This window comes from Chiloscyllium plagiosum, chromosome 23, assembly GCF_004010195.1.
Source record: "Chiloscyllium plagiosum isolate BGI_BamShark_2017 chromosome 23, ASM401019v2, whole genome shotgun sequence".
In the NCBI taxonomy this organism is placed as follows: domain Eukaryota; kingdom Metazoa; phylum Chordata; class Chondrichthyes; order Orectolobiformes; family Hemiscylliidae; genus Chiloscyllium; species Chiloscyllium plagiosum.
In genome coordinates, this window is record NC_057732.1 from 32,634,368 (window position 1) to 32,656,884 (window position 22,517).

At 38.7% G+C, this 22,517-nt stretch overlaps 1 protein-coding gene across 4 annotated transcripts in view; it reads right to left on the bottom strand.

The window, feature by feature from the left end:
* Positions 1–22,517, bottom strand: part of orc5 (origin recognition complex, subunit 5) — a 117,367-nt gene that overhangs the window by 3,365 nt on the left and 91,485 nt on the right. For 2 of the 4 annotated variants that reach the window (XM_043713854.1, XM_043713853.1), the window contains exon 14: positions 1,467–1,579. In XM_043713854.1, the coding sequence (XP_043569789.1) occupies positions 1,467–1,579 (113 nt within the window). Of the gene's footprint in view, positions 1–140; positions 281–1,466; positions 1,580–22,517 lie in introns of all 4 variants that reach the window. The other 2 variants (XR_006315100.1, XR_006315099.1) reach the window with 2 other exon arrangements.

Consider the following 22,517-nt stretch of genomic DNA (forward strand, 5'->3'; position numbering starts at 1 on the left):
GTGTGGACTTGTTGGGCCGAAGGGCCTGTTTCCACACTGTAAGTAATCTAATCTAATCAAGATTAAGGGTAATGGAATAGACACGCGACACTGGCGCATGGTTCAGTTTTCTTTTGAAGAACAGTAATTTTATAGAGTACCTCACAAGGGGAGTTTGGGATCTTCTAAGACATCAATTCAGGTGCAGTCAGTAATCAGTTGGTGCTTTGAGAGACCTCCAGGGCGTACGTAGGGGGTTTGACTATCTTGTATTCAGCAACCAGGAAAAAGCACAGGGCTGCTAGGATGGAGTGGCAAGAATGGAATCCTTTTTAGAGAACTTGGACCTCCTCAGTATAACCACTGATATTGCCATACTTTTAAATTGTTCAACATGTCAGTAATTTTATTGTGTTAAATTATTTTAACACTGTTTAAAGTGACTAGAGAACAGTTAACATAAGATGCACCAGTGTCGATAACACCTCTATGATATAACATTTTTACATCTTCTTCAGTTCAAGTAATCCACATTCACGTTTAATCATTGTAAACAAAAGGCACAATTGTCACACCAGTGTCAGTAACACATCTTTGATGCAACATTTTTACAGGATCTTGAGATCTTGTTCGGATAACTGATGTTTGGATAACAGAGGCTGCTCTGTATATAAAAAGGATAAACCCCAACCTTTTCTGCATATTTAGTATATAGCTATTATGTGCAAACAACCACATCATGACCTTCTAGGTGGATCAATGCAGAATCTCTTGATTATATTGTAGTACAACTTCTGGCAACCCAGAACAACCTCCTAATTTCCAGGTTAGCTGCACATATACAGTTGTGCAATGTCACTATCAGATTTACTTTTGATGCCAGTGAGTATTGATAGCCTCAATGTTATTTTTACTGCAAAATGCAGGCTGTCCAGCTCAAAATGCCTGATCTCAGTTTTACTGAGTTCTCAAAAATATTGTTTCAATTCAACAACAATTAGCTTTCCAAATGCAATATATAATTTAAGCCATTGAATTGAAAAACAAATGGAACCTAAAATCATGTTAAGTGAACACAGCATGAACTTTTTTCCTAAATCTTAAGCCAAATACAAAATTTTTAGTTAGGATATAAAACTGATTTATATTGTGTTTCATTATGAATACTAAATTCAAAAATTAGATGGATGTATGACCCTTCCCTCCAAATAAGCTCCACATAAGACTAAATATTTTTGAAGCAACTACCAAAACTATTTTCAGTGCTTCAACTGACAGCTTGAAGATCATGCATTTTTTAAAACACAATTTTTATGATTTGAGGTAAATCAAACTCCAAGTATCTATTGGCAGATAATGGTTAAAGCTAATATATAAAACGTACTCATCATACCTGGTGCCCAAACAATCCAAAAGGAAAACTTTATAATTTCTCTCTCATACCTCCACTTAAATGTTACAATTCAACTGAAGACTTGGTCCCGTACCTGGCAATTGCTGTGATGAAATCCAGACTTGTCGTGCATTTATACTTTGGTCCATTCAGCTGATCATCATGGCCGACATGGGTTAACAGTTGAAGTGCCACTAGGGAAGTAATCTGACCATGCAAATAAAAGTAAAGGGGGCATTTTAAGCACATTCAATATAGGTTTCTCAAACAAAACACAAATATTTGGATTGCATAATCCAAATACTTTACAATTTATAACCATTATTACAACAATTATCCAAACTCTCTGTTAAGTTCAGTTAAGCAAGTCAGAATATGCCAAGTGCATAATCACCAATGAGATAGCCAGTCTGGAAAATACTATCTCTAACTCATCATAAATTTCAACCCACAACAGGTGTAATGTAAAGCACAGACTCACTTTGCAAGTAACTCCCACCATTTATCCTTCACTGTTAATATTGTTTTTACTTCATTTCATTCTCTATAGTCTGCTGCAACTCTTCAGTTTCATAAATCAGCTTCTCAAAGTTTTTTTTTAAAATTTGGTTTTGTAATAAACTTTTCTTCTAAGAATTCAACCAAAAAGGTTTTGTTCTATGCAATACTTTATTAGGGTTAAAGGAGGCATCATTTTCTAAAAATAATACATTTATACAGGACCTGTAGGTTCTTTGCAACATTACAAATGAACGTAAAGAACTTCACTGGCAGAAATGTACAACTCAAATGTAGTCTTTTGTGATGTTTGGAAAATGTAGTCACCATTTGGTTACACATTGTAGCACAAATAACACAATACAAATTAGATAATCTGTTTTAGTGACTTGGCTGTTTGCACCACAGAATCATGCCAAACAGTGCTACGTCTACACTGGTCAATAAAGATCAGAGTACACTAGTCTCATTTTCCAACATTTGACCCCATAGTCCTAAACGTTAAGGCAACATAAATGAATCTAAATACTGCTTAAATGTTGGGAGAGTTTCTGACTCAAACAGCCTTTCAGGTAATGAGTTCCAGATTCCCCCATCCTCTGAGTGAGAAAGAAATATAATTTCCCTCTTAGCCTTCTCCGATCTGACCTTGTATCCAAGCTGCCTGGTTATTAAACCCGTCCATTGACAGAAGAAACACCTTCTAATTCACCATATCGTGACAATACTATGGCTTTAAGAGATGTATTTTGTCCTGGGGTTTTTTTTCAAATGAAGAAAGGTGGAGAGAGAGCAGACATGAGAAGTCTACTGAGAGCCTTGAGAGTGAACAGTTTTAGAGATCTTGGGGTTTTACTTTTAAATATGGAAAACTAGAAACAGGGGTGGGGTCAAGCTCCCACAGAAGCAGGAATTTTGGTTTTCAGTAGTAACTGTTCGGGCCTTGAACCTGGATGTGGAAGCTGTTTTTCCTCCCTCTGGTAGAGCCAAAAGAACAGGGTTCTCTTCCTGCTGCTAGAATTGCACTTGAGACAATCTGTTTTACTGAATTTGCTTTTGTCCAGGGTGTGTTTATGGTATGTTATTATAATATTGGAACAGTTACTGTTTAATAGTTAAATAATCTATTGTTCTGTGAAGTTGTCCAACAGACTTAAGTTATTCCAAATTCTTTGTTTTGTTTTGTATTTTAACTGTAGCATATGAATAAAGTGTGATTTGCTTCAAATTTGTTAGTTGGACCAATCAAATTGCATCCAGAGCACTAACCTTTAAAGTAAGAAAACATCAGGGTCTAAGCTATCTTCTCAATATATTTTGAAGGGTTTGATCTGGTCCATAACAACATCTTTGCTTGCTCATATTTATACATCACTGTCAAGACTTACTCAACCTTCACTGAGTCAAGAGAAACAATTTCACTTTATTCAATTTTTCCTCATATCTCAGATCCTGCAGTCGAGGCAGCATTCTGATAAATCTCCACTATACTCTTTCTAGTGGAAGCACATCCTGTCTACAATGTGGTGACCAGACTCCATGCAGTATTTCATTTCTGGCCTAACCAGCATTTTACAGAATTTCAGCATAACTTTCATTCTTTGTCTTGGTTAGCAAAGACAAGTATTTTACACAGGTTCTTAACCATCTTACCTACCTGCCCCGCACTTCAGGAATCCGTGAATATGTACATCAAAGTCCCTCTGATCTTCAGTACATAACAGGGTCCTACGAATCATACTGAAATCCCTTGCCATCTTAACCCTCTCTAATTGCATTGCCCCAGTGATAGTGGCGAGGGATAAATAATGATCACGAGAACTTCCATACTTCTCTTCAAATAGCACTAAGGGTTTTTTTTAATCTACTTGAGTGCATTGATGGGACATTGGTTTAATGCATCATTCAAATGATGCACCCACCTCTAACAGTACAGCACTCCTCAGCACTGCACTGACATGTTTGTCACGTTTATGAGCTCAAGGCTTTCGAGTGGGCCTTGAAGTGTTAACCTTTCAAATCAGAAGACAGTTACTCACTGAACAACAATTTACAGCCAATGCTAAAACTGCAAGCCAGTTAGAAGTTGAAATAAAGGCACATTCATCCTTTCTTTTGTGGACTTTATCATAATCTTCAATGTTACTCCTCTCATCCCATAAATTGTTCCATATAGACATACTCAGAAAATGAATAACCAGCAATGGCTTCTCCTTAACGTTAACTAAATTCATTAACTATATATTAATACCTAAGGAGGAATACAAGGCGATAGCCTAGTGGTATTACCATTAGACTATTAATCCAGAGACCCAGGTAATGTTCTGAAGAACTGAGTTTGAATCTCGCCATGGCAAGTGGTGGAATTATAATTCAATAGTCAAATGATAACATTCTTGATTATTGTTAAAAAAAACCTGTCTGTTCACTAATGCCCTTCAGGAAAGAACAACCATCCTTACCTGGTCTAACCTACATTTGACTCCACACCCACAGCAATGTGTTTCACTCTTTACTGCTGTCTGAGTAATATAGATGGGCCAGCCAGTGATGTTCACATGCTGTGAATACACTTAAAAATCCTTCCAACATGGACTATACCCAAATGTTTTTGTATAATTATATATTGATACACAAGATAATTAACAACATCAGGATGAATTCATGCAACAGGTGTTCTTGCATAGCAGTTTCACAAGTTTGACATTGTCTTACTCTCTGCCAGCATGTATAAGCCTACTCTTAAATGGCAAAACTGAGAAAAGGAGAGGTGCAATAAGACCTGGGTGTCCTTGTTTATTTTCAGTGACTGGTGTACAAGTGCAACAGATGGCAAAGGCAACAAATGGTATGAAATAGTACGCTGAGCTTCATAATGAGAGAATTCAAGTATAGGAGCAGAGATGTCTTACTTCAACTGCACAGGGCCTTGGTGAGACCACATCTGAAATACTGTATGCAGTTTTGTTCTCCTCATCTGAGGAAGGATGTTACTGTTATAGAAGAAGTGCAGAGAAGGTATACTTGACTAACTCCTGGAATTGTGGGGCTGGTGAATGAGGAGAGGTTGAATTAGTTAGGATATATTTTATGGAGTTCAGAAGAATGAAGGCTATCTCACAGAAATCTATATAGTGTAACTAGGGAAGGCTAGTGGGTGGTAAGTAATTTATATTTATTGCCACTTGCTTGTGTAATAACTCAGGAAGACAGATTCATAGAGATATGCAGCATGGAAACAGACCCTTTGATCCAACTCATCCATGCCGACCAGATATCCCAACCCAATCTAGTCCCACCTGTTAGCACTCGGCCCATATCCCTCCAAACCCTTCCTATTCATATACCCACCCAAATGCCTATTAAATGTTGCAATTGTACTAGCCTCCACCACCTCCTCTTGCAGCTCATCCCTTACATGTACCACTCTCTGCGTCAAAACGTTGCCCCCGAGGTCTCTCATATCTTTCCCCTCTCACCCTAAACCTATGCCCTCTAGTTCTGGACTCCCCCACACCAGGGAAAAGACTCTGTCTATTTATCCTATCCATGTCCCTCATGATTTTATAAACTTCGATAAGGTCACCCCTCAGCCTCCGATGCTCCAGGGAAAACAGCCCCAGCCTGTTCAACCTCTCCCTGTAGCTCAAATCCTCCAACTCTGGCAACATCCTTGTAAATCTTTTCTGAACCCTTTCAAGTTTCACAACATCTTTCCGATAGGAAGGAGACCAGAATTGCATGCAAAATTCCAACAGTGGCCTAACCAATGTCCTATACAGCCGCAACATAACCTCCCAACTCCTGTACTCAATACGCTGATCGATAAAGGACATTTGAGTCAAAAGGAACATTATTTATTTGTGGCAGGTAAAAGCTAGAACCAGCCCTGGACAGACAATTCTGCAGACTGCTATTTTAAAGATTTAACCTATTTTTTTTAAAAGAATCTCTGGGGCAGCTGGGACTTGGACCCAGGCCTATCAGTGCAGGGGTAGAGACACTATCATTGTGACATTAGAGGGCACTTCTAGTTCTGCTTTAGAAAGGGCTCAGGTGATGAGTTCCCACTACCTGTTAACAAGGATAATCAACTCAACGAGATCCATGCAGAAATTAATTGGTGATTCCCCATGGGACTTGTAGGGGTTATCATGGATTATAATAGTGAGTAATAATAGATAAATATTACATACAATTCATTCAGCTAGAACCGTGTTGAAAATATATCTTGTTAAGCAGAGAAACTGCAGCAATAGTCCAAGCATAGATACTTTGATACTGTCACAGTATGTTTACTATAACTAAAACTACAACATCTTCTGATAATCTAGGAAGTAGCTATATTATTTGAAGCATTAATCCTTTCAAAGGCTAAATTCTATAACATTTTATACGAATCACATCTCAGTAAATTTAGAGCAAAACAAATGGATTTGATAGATTCAATAGCATTACCATCACTGAATTTCCTACTGTCAATACCTTGGGGTTACAACTGATCAGAAACTAAACTGACTCATCATACAAATACTGTGGCTAAAACAGTATGTCAAAGGATAGGAATTCTACAATGAGTAAGTCATCTCCTGTTCACTATCTAAAAGGCCCAAGTCAAGAACGTTGCAGAATATTGTGCATCTGCCTGGATGACTACAGCTCCAAAAACATTCAAAAAACTCAACACCATCTAGGACAAAGCAGACCATTTCAACAGCACTGCCACTACTTTGTGCATTCACAACCTTCAAAGACAATGCGTGGAAGCAGCAGTTTGTACAATCTAGTGCATTGCAAAAACTCACCAAACCTCCTTCGATAGCATTAAAATTTGCAAACTCTATCATCTACAAGGACAAGGGCAGCAGATGCATGGTAATCATCAATGAAGTGCACAATAAACAGTAAGAGAACATGGATATGCCAGGAATTAACTTGGGCCAGCAGAAGCAAGGACAACTATATAGAATTTTTGGGTTATCCATTTGGTGAATAACACATTTGATCTATCTTACTTCAATAGAAATCCTAGATGCACCACTTATAAAACCATAAATAGTAGGACGGTTAAGCAGAGGGCCATTTGGCCCTTTGAGTCTGCTCTAGCTTTCAATAGGATTGTGATTTATCTGACATTTCTCATGTCCACTTTCCTGGCTTTCCCCATCCGATCAAGAATCTAACTATTTATTTCAACCTTAAATATACACAAGATGTTTTCATCACAGCTCCCTGTAGCAGAGAATTCCAAAGACTCTCAACTTTCCAAGAAATTTCTCCTCCTCTCCCTCTTAAATTGACACTCCTTAATTCTGACACTTTACCCCTGGTCCTAGGCACACCCATGATGGAAAACATTTTCTCAGCATTTATTCTGTCTTTGATGTTTCCTCCAGTGTTTATAGTGGTCTGTCCCTGCCGCTCCTTAATTCTGACACTTTACCCCTGGTCCTAGGCACACCCATGATGGAAAACATTTTCTCAGCATTTATTCTGTCACATTCCTTAAGAATCCATGTTTCATTGGGATCACCTCTCATTCTTTTAAATACCAATGAATAGTGTCCTAACCTTATACCTTTGCTCATACACAATCCCTCCATACTAAGGATCCCTGAACTGATTCCAACAAAACAATATCTTTTCTGCATCTGCTCCCAACTAACAATAACATATCCATTTGACTCAGGTCAACAATATCTGAATTGCTGCCTTCTTGACAAATGCCACGCACGGAAATTGTAATCGATGCATTCTCAACAGTATCTCCACTGCATCAGCCAGCAAATATTTATCCTAGAGTTTTTTTATTTTGATATTCTGCAACCAATGTTTCTTCCATTCAGCCTTTAAAACAACTGACAAAGCAGAAACTATCAGCAAGTGCTTTTTGAAAGGCTGAAGCAACTTCTGACCCTCATGCAATTATTTTTCTAAGCTTTCCCAAGGGCCCTTTGTAACCTTTATTTCAAGCATTTTCTGTATTATCCTATTTGTTGAGTTCCCAGCAGTACACAAAATATATTCTAAGAGTTCAAAGTTTGTGCGAAGATTTGTAGCTCGGGTGCTCGTTGTTGTGGTTCTGTTCGCCGAGCTGGAAGTTTTTGTTGCAAACGTTTCGTCCCCTGGCTAGGCGATATCATCAGTGCTTTGGAGCCTCCTGCAAAGCGCTTCTTTGATGTTTCCTCCAGTGTTTATAGTGGTCTGTCCCTGCCGCTTCCGGTTGTCAGTTTCAGCTGTCCGCTGTAGTGGTTGGTATATTGGGTCCAGGTCGATGTGTTTGTTGATGGAGTTTGTGGATGAATGCCATTCACATGGCATGGCATTCATCCACAAACTCCATCAACAAACACATCGACCTGGACCCAATATACCAACCACTACAGCGGACAGCTGAAACTGACAACCGGAAGCGGCAGGGACAGACCACTATAAACACCGGAGGAAACATCAAAGAAGCACTTCGCAGGAGGCTCCCAAGCACTGATGATGTCGCCTAGCCAGGGGACAAAACGTTTGCAACAAAAACTTCCAGCTCGGCGAACAGAACCACAACATATATTCTAAGAGTTAATTCAAGAACTTAATTAGGGCAAATCACAAAATCCCAGGAGAATTGACCCATTCCAAATTAGCAAATGTTACCTTAAATCAGTTCTGGTTTCTGAAGTATGTTGCCAAATATATCCCCATCATGGTAGCATTACAAAGACCCATTCTCCACTTCAAAGTTTTGGAAGTTATCAACTATCCATTGCAAACTTGAGCTTGCTACTCAGAAAGCAAAAGAAAGCATCTCTTGCCTCACTTATAAACAACTAGCAAGGTTGCTTTTTAAAGTAAAAGAGAGTGTTAATGAGGTTATAAACTTGGCTCACAGTGACCAACTTCATTCCTTTCCCTGGCAACCAGGACACTGAACCTGACCATTCGCAACCTCAATGCTATATATGATCTAGAGATGGGCTTCTGATGAAACATCTAATCCATTATTAAAACGGCCTATTTCTGTCTTTGTAAGTTTGCCCAACTCTGCCCCTGCTACAACTCAATTTCTGTTGAACATTTTATCCATTTGTGCAGTACATCTAGCTGGATAATCCCAGTGCGGACCTGGTCAACCTTCCATTTGCCACCTACATAAACTTGAGCTTATCCAAATTTGATGCCTGCAACCTAACATATATCAAGTCCTATGTTCAGTGAATTAAATTAGATCCTGGCATAACAAAGCTGATTTTCAAAATCTTGAAAATTTCAAATCCTCCATGACCTCAGCCCTCTCATGCCTGTAATCAGATCCAGCTCTATCCCACACTTAGACAGCTGTATTCCTCCAATTGTGGCCTCTCGCAAATACCGCAATTTCATTTTCTCCACCACTGTCAGCCATGTCTTTAGCTACCCCAAAATCAAGTTCCCTTCCTGAACCTCTATTCATCCTTATAATGCTCCTGAACACCTTTCTTTCATGCGTCATAATATTTTCTTATATGGCTGATTACCAATTTTATTTGGCAATGCACCTCTGAAGCACAGGCATTTTACTCCTTTAAAATGTGCTATATAAATGCAATTACTATAATAACATGGTTGGATATGCATGGATTTTAAAAAGATATTGACAACTTTATTAACAAAACTAAAGTCCATGGATCTAAAGGGATTTCTTAGGGATCAGTCTTAGGACCATTTGCCTTTTTAATATAGTTAAAATATTAATTTGGGTAAAATGGAAACAATTTCCAAATTTGCAGACAATAACACAATGAGGACAACTGTATTGTGTCCGGACAAAATTGTTTTACTAGTGAAATATCCAGATTTTTGGCAAATTAAATTTGTAGTAGGGAAGTACAATGTAATGTATTTTGGTAGAACAATGAAGAAAGGAAACAAAATAAACAACACTATTTTAAAGTGGGTGAAACAACTAGATGGACGCAGGGATGCTCGTACTCAAATGTTTGAAATTGTCAGAATAAATTGAAAGAGCTGTTAGAAAAACAAATGAAATTATTGACCTTATAGGGAAACAGGATACAAAAACCAAAGCAAAGTCCACCTGATGCTGAATATCCAAAATATAAACAGAAAATTCTAGAAATATTTTTTGGCAAGTCTGGTGGCATGTATGGGGAAAGGAGAAAACAAGGTAAACAACTTTTTACCAGAATACCTGGGCACTAAACTTTAGAAAAGATTGCAAAAATTTAGATAGAGTACTGAAGAGGTTTAGTAAATGGTAGTGAGGATAAGGACTTGACTTAGTTTGAAACTGGCTTATCCTAGGGAGCGAGGTTATTCTCCCTGCAGAGGAGAAGGTTAAGAAGAGATTTGATAGGTGCCCAAAATCTTGACTAGTGTTGATAGAATAAATTAAGAAAACTGTTAAAGTAGCTGGGAGGTCAATTTTCAAAGGGGACAGATTGCAACTAATTAATAAAAGTACCAGAAGGCAAACTTAGAAGTGTGTACTTGCAAAGAGGCTGGATGATTGACTGAAGTAAATATAATAGTAACTTTTAAGAAGAAATTGACTAAATGTTTGAAGGGGAGAAAATGTACAAAGGCAATGGGAAACATTCAGTAAACTAGTTGGATAACTTAAACCAAGTGCCAGCATTGGCTCAATAAAACCAATAGTCCATTTTCTGCGCTGTACCAATCCATGATTTTATAAACCAAAAAAATTAAAACAAATGGCCCGTAAAATTCAAAGAACTTGTTACCAGTTGAGACCATACTATATTGTACTAAAATGTTATTGTTCTCAATCAATTCTTTACTTTTTTGTTGTATGCTGAAGTATCTATCAGGATAATGGGACACATTTTACAGATGGTTTCTATTTACAGATACTATAGCATTGAATCATGTTAAAAAATAGATGTTTCACCACAAGCACTTCTTCACAACTACCCTCAATAGAAGTAGAGAGAAGTTTATTTACAATTTTCAGGGCAATAGCTCAAAGAATGAACAACTACAAACATTACATTCTCGTAACTGTTTGAAATGTCAATAAACAAAATAAAACTCTCGAGATATCAGCAAATTCCAAACTATACAGAGCATTCCTTAAAGCCTCAGTTCCAACATTATGTTCCCACAACTGCAAATTTGGAAAACCAAACATTTCTTTGAAAAGGTTATATTGTGATATTTTACCCTGGTTCTCTGAATGACAAAATACAAGGCCAAGAGAACAGAAGTGGCAATGTTTGAAGCATAAAATAAAACAAAAACTACATGGGATCCAACTAGTGTTTTTATACCACCTTTCATAGCTTACTACGATAGATTAATCAATTTTGACATATAGTAGCTGATGACAATGGAAAATATGGTGCTGGCAAAATTGCCGTAGTCTTACTGGAGCATAGACTCCCTCATTAGAGAAGACTGGTAGTGGTTAAACCAGGGGGTCATTACACCTCAGGCAAAGGGGAAAAAAGAGGAGAGTCCTTCACAGTAACCTCAGGAGTGCAGGAATTGAAATCATACTGTTGGCATCACTCCACATCACAAACCAGCCATCCAGCAAACTGTGCTAACTGTCCTCATGATGGGAAATAATTTATTTGAACACAGCAAGGCCACACAAAAAAGTCATGTCTGTTGAGAGATTAACAGTAGCCAGAATATACATTATTCCTATGTTAATATTTCACATAGCAAAAATAGTTACTTGGTCATTCCTTGCTACAAAAGTGAAGTTTGGGTTGGGGAGATAAGGAGGTGCAAGCAGTATGGAAATGCATGTAATCCAGGCCCATATTGAGATCAGGACAAGGGTCATGCACTGTACCACAACCAGCACCTTATCAAAGTGGGCAAACAGAAATTGATTTAATTTCAGAATCTGTTCAGCTATGAGTTCTGTTGTCAATTGAATACGGATTGGTTTGTGAAGAGGTCAAAATGTGGCAGATATGTTTAATGTGGATAAGTGAGAAAGATATCCGTGTTGGTCGGATGAACATAAAGGCAACTTAGTTTCTAAATAGAAACTTGAGTGTGTTTCGGTGCAGAGGAACCTGGGTGTCCGCATGCATGAATCACAGAAAGCTGATGAGCAGGTATTAAATAAAGAAAGCAAATGAAATTTTGGTATTTGATCAAGAAATAGAATATAAAAATAGGAAAGTGTTGCTGCAACTGTACAAGGCATTAGTGAGATCGCACCTCAAGCAATTCATATAATTTGGTCCCATTGAGAAGGGATGGACTTGCATTGGTGTCAGTTCAGGGAAAATTCACTCAATTAATTCCAGAGATGAGGAATGCCTTATGAGAAAAAAAAAGAGATTGAAGCAGTTTAGGGCTATACTGCCGGGCGTTTAGAAGAATGACAGGGGATCTAATTGAGGTAGAAAAGATGCTGAAAGGGATTGACAACGTCCTCATGTGGGCAATCTGGAACGAGATTTATAGTTTTAAGATAAGATAGCAGATTAAAACATTTCCTGAGGGTAAAATTTGCAAAATTCATCACAGTTTCATAAGTTCAGGAATCCAAACAGTCATTGACCTCAATTTTAACCTTATTTACAGGGTTAGAATAAGTTATAATAATTAAATCTGTGCAAATCTATTTACTGCCTTGCACCTAAAAACCAAAAATATCCTTTATCTAAAAAAGTTGGTCTTGAAGCTTTTGGCTAGCCCTCCAATATTGAGAGCTAAAGTGAAAGTTGTGACATCAGCCATGAAGGTTCATCATGGTAGGGTCCACAATTGCACATATTGAAGAGAATCAGTTCTAACTTCTTCTCAAGATTCTGTTGCAGATTGATGCTTGATTCCTCCAGGTTCTTTAACTTTAAAACCAGATTTTGTTGCGCATTCTCATTAACATATTTTCATACATTATTACATTGCTATCCTCAACAGTAGAATCCTTTAGACTTTGCCCGTCTATAAGATGACATCTACACTATCCTCTGGCCTACGTGAGTAAACTTTACATTTGCAAGTATATGGTTTAAAAAGATCTGGCACTTCCTCCTTAACCAACCTCCAACCAGCTTGTACATTCTGGTTCAGCTTTCTAATCTCCACTGTGCTTTCTGTTACCACTCTAACAAAATTCACTGGCTTATCCTATTTTCCTACATCTGGCTTCCCAGTGCTTTTCCTAATCTACCAACACTGATTTGATGTGGCCTACTTTATTGCAGCAAAAACACTGGGGCTTTTTAAACCTCTTTCCCCTTCAAGGGTTTCCTTTTTACCCTGTGGTAAGTTATCCTTACGATCTTCACCAAGACCTACCTTTCCCTTTCCACACAAAGATTTCTCTTTTCCCCAATTTCTATTCCTCATGGATTGGAACTAATTTTGGAAGCCAAACTTTGATTTATGGACCAACTCAATCATCAGCCATTTCAGCTGCTATTAGTGCTGTTTTAACTGTGCTCTTCCACGAGTTCTCACTACTTCAGGAAATGAATTGTTGAATTCCTGCCTAAGTGTCAATATCTGAAGTTCAAACTCCTTCTTTCTTCCTTGGTCTCTCTTATGCTTTTAGTCATAATTCAAACTGTTTCATTTCTGTTGCCCTCTGCTTTGTCTTTTGCCTCTAACTCAAGCTGCTTCATTTTCAATTGAATTTTAGCCATCTCTAAAGATTCTGGTGGCCTTTTCAGCAAATTTAAATGCTCATTTAAGGTCTCATTCCTGAAGAAGGGCTTATGCCAGAAACGTGCTCCTGCTCCTTTGATGCTGCCTGACCTGCTGCGCTTTTCCAGCAACACATTTTTCAGCTCTGATCTTCAGCATCTGCAGTCCTCACTTCCTCACAATGAAGACTTCCTATTGTCAATTTTCACAGAGGTTCACCCTATATGAAAGCACAACTTGTATCGGAAATGTACCAAAGTTTATATCCTGCATACCTTCAACTTCCGTGCCACCAACTTCCACTAACTCCTTCTCTTCCCCACTGCCACCGCCCCATCCCAACCTCCAACCAACCCCTAATCAAGTTATGCTATATATAGGGTGAAGCTCAGCATAAAAATTGGCAGCAGGAAGACTTAGTCATGGTACAGATACTGCGATTCAACTATGGTTGATGCTTTTTGAAATGTTTCAGACTTTTGTTTTTGAGTCTGAGAATACTCAACATGTTCTGCAAAATAGAACTTTTTGCATAAGGGAATTCCTCAGATGTCTGAATGTCTCCAGGAAAATATCTAACAAATACCAAAGTTCTCTGCAAATTATCAGTTACCTGTAGAAATGCAGAAATGTTCATAAAGACTTGGGTTCTCCTAGACTAAATCTAAAGTAATTCAGTATATTGAGAAGAAGCAGTTTTCTATTTACACAGTTATGTCAGAGGTTCTTTCTTGTATGAAAACTTTCCTCTTATCATCAATGCAAGTCTGGAATTATTCTGATACATGTGCACCTTTGCCCCACAGGACTATGAAAACAGATGGTCTGCTTTTCCGCAGATCACTGACCATGCATAGCAAAGCCAATGCTCAAATCTACTGCACACTAGGAATGAATTTCTGGGTGAAATACCCATCATTTCTGCCAGAGACTTAATGCATTAATGCACTTTTGGTCAAAAGTGACAAGCTCATAAGAAGTTATATATTTATCTTTCTTCTTGATTGAACTTCAGATGGTTATCAGAAACCATCACATATATCAGAGAAGCCAGACTAATTATGAATACATTCACTGAGGGTGCCACAGAATCATGGATTCTTAGATGCCAGATGAAATGCAAGAAATTTAGGAAAGGCCACTTATTTTTCACAAACTGAGGAGCATCAGTATGTGGAATTAAAAGACTAAAGCGGAGTCACATCAACCTATAGCTTGGATAGCTGGTGAAAGAGAAAATGGGTTTAAAAAAAAAAGTTGGCACATTCAAACAACTAATGGATAAACATGGCTTAAATGCACCCGTGTTGTAATTTCCATGTAGTTAATTGCAGCTCTGGCATTGCTAGATAGCTGACAGTCCGTTTTCATGTAAGATTAAGGCAAAGAGAATAAATGGTGATATAAATTTATAAGATCTGCTTTCAAAGCAATTAGTGTATTAAGAAAATTGCATAAATCTGTTTATACTGAAACTGCATGTCGGTTTCTATGGAAACATTTAGATTAATCATTCCAGATGGTACATTATTTGTCACTAGAAAGCTGGATCTTTTCCCAGCTAAGAATATGAATTATATTTAGCAGAGATGCATAATCTTTCATAGAAATTAACAGTTCATGTTTTGTTGACTGGTTTGCTTTTACAAACGTTAAGCCAGGGTAGTAATGGATTTGATGGTCTGAGAATAAAAATCCAAACACCAGAGCTTTTAAGCGTCTAATTTGAATATATTTAAAAGTAGGTAATGATCATGACTGGTTTCTGCATTTAAAGGGGAATCAAATCTTATGAAGTCACAATTGGGAGTTTGAGAGATAGAATATCATGGTACACTAAGTCAGAAGAAATCAATCTGATTCTTTTTATTCCTCAAGAAGCTAATTTGTAAAATTGCTGTAATTCTGTGACTTGATAGTACTGAATCCATGTTTACATTTTGTACAGTGACTGCAGCTGATAGGCTGGAAAATAGATTGAAGAAATAAATATCTCTTCAATAGGTCACATTTATTTTAAAACAACGTCAACACAATTTCCTGTTCAAGTTTTTGCCAAATGGCCTGAGAATGATTCTTTAATGTCACAACTGAAGATGACAATGCTGTTTAGATAATGAACGGGAAAATCTGAAATAATAAAAACGAGTAGCTCAATTCCTTGCAACTATTGATGCATATGAAAACATTTCCATGCACTTAAGAACGCAACAGAAACTACTTCCACAGCTAACTTCAAAATCTGGTGAAAGTCCTGTAACAACTGTCATTAGTAACGATTCAGATTATTATTCATTCAACCTACGTAAACCATAGAGGAGAGAGGACAGGAGGGAGATGTCAGTTTCTAAGAAATTTTTACCCTAACTTAAAACAACACAGCTAAGAGACCGTTATAACATTGTTTGAAAAATACTTAAGACACATACACCAATATTTAAACAATGCATTACTCAGGATATTGTTTGCATCTGCTATGCTGCAGGAACAATAGTTCAGACAGTAATTTAGCATATGTTACATTGAATCTCTCATTGTGACCATCAACTCATAATTTTCTACATTCTTATTGAGCCTTGACATCAGTATTAGAAATGCAGGTGCCCTGAACAGGGACAGAGCAAGTTCAGGACTCTGTACTTGCACGTTGTACTTAACAGCTGGGTTTTTAGCGCTCTTGCAGAACAGTGGCAGTGTCCCTATCTCTGAACCAGAAAGTCTAGGTTCAAGTCACATCTGCACCAGAGGTGTCATAACTGTGACAATACTATGACTTTGAGAGGCGTATTTTGTCCCGGTTATTTTTTGAAGAGAGAGTTTGAGCCAGAGGTACCAAATTGTCTCTTCCCAGGCAATACATTAAACAGCTTGTGAGGCTTGAGGTTTTTTAAAAATTAGAATAATAGAGGCAGCATGAATGGATGGACTCAGGCTCCCTCAGAACCAAGGTTTTAATTTAGCTTTCAGTTGTTGGGATTTTGAAGTTAGCTGTAGAAGTAGTTTCATCTCTCTCTACCACAGCAAGAAGTTTGAGTTCTCTCTCTCTGCCAGAATTTTGTCTGTGTTCTTTCTCCTGGACTGGAGAAACATCGCATGTGAGACAATCTATTATACTGAATTTGTCTTTGCCAAGGGTGTGTTTACGGGATGTTACTATATTGCAACAGTTGCTGTTTAGCAGTTAAATAATCTATTATTCTGCTAAGATTTCCAACAGTTAATGTCACATCAATTCTCCTTTCTTTTTGTTTTTATTTTAACTGGGTGTAAATATAAAGTGTGTTGTGCTTAAAGCCGAGTAGCATGACCAATCAAAGCACCTTACACTTGCCTTACAAACTTTGTTCACTGACAGACTTTTGGTTTCTTCAGTCAATTCAATTGTGTGGTAACGTCTCTTCTTAAGCATAGGAGCACGTTGGAAAAGAGAGGAAGCGAGCAAACAGCCATGATCATAATGAATTGCACAGCAGGCTCGAGTGACCAAATGATCTGTTCCTACTCTGATTCTTTTGTCCATCATCAGTGTTTTAACATTCTTTATGTGAAGAGCTTTTGTCATCACAGACTTTCCATATGAGATACAAATAAATTCAGCATAATTGAAACAGAATTGCGTCAGATGTGGGTGATGTTCAGGCTATTTGTTCCAATTGGGCAGAAATCCCAGAGAAAGGATGCTAACGTCATGGCTGAGTTAAAGAGCCTGGCCAAATTTGTTCCACCAACCCAGTTCCGAACTGCCCACTGAGCAGATTCAATAGTTAAAATCAGCCTCTTTACTACAATTCCAAACAGAGGAAGGGCAGGGTAAGGGAAACAGAGACTTACTTTATATGTCAGGTGCTTTTGATGGCAGGGTAGGAGCTATCAACTGATTTTGAAAAGTAATCTTCTGGATTGCTAGCCCATAAATTTCTTTTCCACGAGCCACTTGGAGAGTATTTTTTTGCAAATCATAGCACAATGCTGCCACCTAGTGTTAGAACTGTTTAATGCAATATTTAAAACTTATGAGAGAAAATACATGTTACATATACCAAAAAGAGTTAACTCTATGCCAAAATTCAGATTGCTGCCATATTTCAAATACCTTAAACAAACAGAAGCAAGCTGTTTGGAGAAACAGTCTATTTTTCATTTGCTGACCAACAGCACATCGATGGGAGTACAGGAAGTTGATAGTTATTCTCAGCTGAGAACTTCCATTCTTAAAGCAACTGATCTCTCGGTTATAGGTCCAGAAACAAGGCGCTGTACTAAAATTGTTCCACCAGGTAAGACAAATCCATTATTCTATAAAGATATAAGTTATGATGCCGACTATGTCTGTTTTTGCAAACTTCCTAAATTACTAAATTTGGATTTCTATTAATACGGCAGTATGTATGTTCGTTCACATATTTTTGAGTGAGGGGGTGGGAGGAGGAGCTTGTCATCTCACTCATTCCAGCTCTGTAATAAGAAATGATAAGACAATCTTGTCACTTCACCTGAGCATCTCAAAACAACCCTCAACAAGAGAAAATACATCAGCACATCACTGCCAACATCCACTCACTAAATTCCAAGCTCCAGAATTGATTTGGGAGTGGTTTGAGAATTTCTGGCTTAGTCACTTTCCACCAAGCCAGAAATTAAATTTCTTTTCTACTGTTTTTCCCAATGAATTTGAAGTGTGAAAAAACATCGGGTTATGAAAGGATAAGTGAAAAGTGAGACAGAAAACAGTAAAAAGTCATTGGTGTGAAGAAATATGAATTTGAATATATTCAAAGATTACCAAGAGATGTAGCATAAGAAAATGAAATAACTTACAAATAAAATTGAACAGTTAAAACAGTGACAAGGAAAACAATAGGGTAGACGGAGGAATCTTCATAAAAGGTTTAAATATAAAGTAATAAAGCAATCTTCAAGATCTGAAATAGTATATTATTGTAATGTTGGTATGCTTTTAGAAAAAATCCGACTACAGCCTGCTGTCAACCATTAAAAAAAGTCATCTTCAAGGTGCTCCTCAGCCATCTCCTCCCTTTGACAGAGGAGCTCCTCCTGGAAACGCAGTGTGGTTTCGGCCACAACTGAAATGATTTTCACTGGGCGACAGCTACAGGAGAAATGGAGAGAAAATAACCAACTCCTGTACATGGCCTTCTTTGGCCTAACAAATGCTATTGACATCGTCAATCGGGAAGCATTATGGAGCATCCTTCTCTTTGGCTGCACCATGAAGTTTGTCACCATCCTTTACCTGCTTCACAACGACATGGAAGCCGTGGTAATGAGATATGGTTCCACCACTGGCTCATTCCTTATTGGAAACAATATCAAGCAGGGCTGTGTAAATCACCCCCAACACTATTCTCAATCTATCTCACTGCAATGCTCCACCCTACCACTGACAAGCGTCTTGCTGGAATGGAGCTAACTTACAGAACATGTGGGAAATTATTCAACTTTCGCTGCCTTCAAGCCAAAACCAGTCACCCAACCAGTGTTGCCAAGCGTCCTGATGAAGTGCTTTTGCCCGAAATGTTGATTTTCCTGCTCCTCAGATGCTGCCTGACCTGCTGTGCTTTTCCAGCACCACTCTGGTTTCCAGCATCTGCAGTCCTCACTTTCGTCCAGTGTTACCAAGCTGCAGTACACAAATTATGCTTATGTATGTGTAATCTCAGAGGATGTACTCCGGACCACCGTCAGCACACCGAGAGAGACATGTGACAGCATGGGACTCAACCTGAACATCTGCAAGAAGGAAGTCCTCCACCAACCTGACCTAGCATTGTGGAGTAAACCCCCAATCATCAAGGTCCACACGGAGGTCTTAAGAGAATGATGGCCACTTCCTATAGCTCAGGAGTGCCCTGTCAGCCAAAGCAGAGATTGAAGAAGTGATCCAATATCATCTCCAATGTGCTACTGCAGCCTTTGACTGCCTGCGGTAAAGGGTATTCAAGGTCAATAGACACCAAGATACTGCAGCAGTACTACCAATGCTGCCTGCGCAAGATCCTGTGAATCCATGGGAAGACAGACTCACCAACACCAGGCCAACATTCCCAACATAGAGGGTTTGATAATCCTTGATTGGCTAGGATGGCCTGGACAATACTGTCTGCATGACTGATGCGTGACTCTCCAAGTAGGTTTTCGATTCCCACCTTCAAAATGACAGGCTTGCTTGATCCAGGTGGACAGGGTAAGCACTTCATAGATACTCTCAAGGCTTTGTTGGCAAGCCATGGACATCTGGAAATGACTGGCTCAAGTCTGTCCACAATGGAAGAGGAGCATCTTGAGACTTGCCATCGGCGGAAAAAATGAAAGCTAGGTGAAAATAGCGAAAGGAGGGTGCTGCCACACCTACTGCCCCAAGTGTAAGAGAGCCTGTGGTGGCTGTATTGATCTACAGCAACTATGGACTTACACAGAGTGGAAGAGAGTCATCCTTGTCAGCGAGGCTCCACAACTGATGATGACTGTTAGAAACAGCATGTTGGTTAAAAAGATTTTTTTAAACCTGCAAGCCAAGTGTCAGTGAATTCCCTGTCTGTTTAGAGTTGTTTGGAGCCTAAAGGTTGCGTACTGCAATTACAAATTAAGTGCACCAATAATTGTGATCTCACTGTTCTTTCAAAATAGCAGATCCTTTTTTCATAGGAAAACACAAATCTTTCAATTAAGACACTAGTTTCCAGTTAGTCTAAAAACAAGTTAAGAAAATGCATTTGATGTTAAAATTATCACATTTTAAACACAATGTGAACATTTAAGTGGTCAGGAATTTGTGAGCATCCAGGAACATATATTTATTAAAACATCAGTTTTCCTATCCTATTTTTAAAACTTGATTTACAATTGCAGTTCCTGAAGTGTAAAAAAGGTTTCTATTTGTTACACGTTTACGTTGTAGCATTTTGGAAAAGGAAAATTCAAATCTAAAGAATTGAATGAAACAGTAATACACACCCAGATACCCTAAATTCAAACTAGCATACTTCACTGGCATAGTTTTGCTGGTTACACAGATAATTGACTTACATTGAATCTTAAGAGTCATACAGCACAAAAACAAACCCTTCAGTCCAACTCATCCATGCTGACCAGACATCCCAATCTGACCTGGTTGCATTTGCCAACATTTGGCCCAAATCCCTCTAAACCCTTCTGATTTATAAATACATCTAGATGCCTTTTAAAATGCTGTAATTGTACATCACCACCCCTTCCTCTGGCAGCTTGTTCCATACACGCATCCCTACCCTCCATGTGAAATATTTATTCCTCAGGTCCTCTTTAAACACGGCTGCATTCTTTGTTTTAAAAACATTTGAACTATCATAAAGAGATCGGTGGTCTTTCAGTTCATGCTGGGGGATTGAGTACTGATTCTTTTACTATTCTTTTACCTTTTTTAAGCACTTCAGACACAGCAGTACTTGTACTATGACGCAGCAATGTATTTGTTGTGTTATTTGTCTTTTGTTTTCTGTTTTGTTGCATCCAGCTGAGTGTGCCTTCAACATTGCAGTTAGAATGAATTTTCTACTTTTTGTTTAAAAGTTGTTCTGTTGTCTCTGCTGTTGTTAATTTCAGCCCACTCAGTTTTCCTTTGTTTGAATTTACGTGTTTTGTTTTCATTGTTCTAAGGGTGTTGCATGGAGGCTTGTTAAACTTTACAAAGTCAGAAATTGCTGGAGAAACTCAGCAGGTCTGGTAGCATCTGTGGAAAGAAAACAAAGCCAACATTCTGGGTCGAGTGACCGTTTCTCAGAAATGTCCTGAAGACCCTTTCTATCTCTGTGTGCTTTCTTTTCCTCTCCCTCTTGCTCTGCCTGATGTTGAACATTATATAGATCAGATAAGCTTCTAAGTTCAATTCTTGATCTGCCCTGCATTCCCTGTGTTTAGTCATGCTTGTCCTCAGTGCTGCAGAACAATGGAGGGGCTAGGAAACTAATCAGCCTTCCTGAGAGTGATGCCACAGAAAGCAATTGGCCTGGATGGTGTGTCTAGTGATGCACTCAGATCCTGCACGGTAGGAGTTTTTGCAGACATCTTTAATCTCTCTTTCCCATCTGCTTCAAGGCGGCCACTATCATCCTGGTGCCAAAGAAAAATAAGGCAAAATGCCTTAACGACTACCGCCAAGTGGCTCTGACATTCGTCATTATGAAATGCTACCAGTGGTTAGTAACTCAACACTCAACTCCAGCCTTCCAGCTTACCTTGATTCACCAGAATTTGCCTACCCTTCACAATAGGTCCACAGACACCATCTGCCTGGCCCTACACTGATCCCCTGGAACATCTGGATAACAAGGACACCTATGACAGATTCCAATTTATTGAGTTTAGCTCCACCTTCAAAACCATAATTCCAGCCAAACTCGTCTCCAAACTCTGAGATCTAGAATGCTACTCCTCTCCCCTGCAATTGGATCCTCAAATTCCTGATCTGCAGACTGTAATCTGTAAGGGTGGGTGACAACACCATCTCCACAATAGTCCCCAACTCCATTGCCCCACCAGGCTGCATACTCAGCCTCCCACCCCCATTATTCCCCTTTACATGACTGTGGCCAAATTCAGCTCTAACTCCATTTCCAAATTTGCTGATCTCTCCCTCAATTTCAGCAAAACAAAGGAACTAGTCATCAACTTCAGAAAGCGGAGTGAAGAACACGCTGCATCTGTATCAATGGTGCTGAGGTGGGGGTGGTTGAGAGCATCAAGTTCAGAGGAGCAAATACCCCTAACAATCTATCCCGGTCCATCCACATTGACACTATAGTCAAGAAAGCACTAACATGCCTCTACTTTCTCAGAACTGAAAATGTGTTGCTGGAAAAGCGCAGCATGCTGAGGTGGGGGTGGTTGAGAGCATCAAGTTCAGAGGAGCAAATACCCCTAACAATCTATCCCGGTCCATCCACATTGACACTATAGTCAAGAAAGCACTAACATGCCTCTACTTTCTCAGAACTGAAAATGTGTTGCTGGAAAAGCGCAGCAG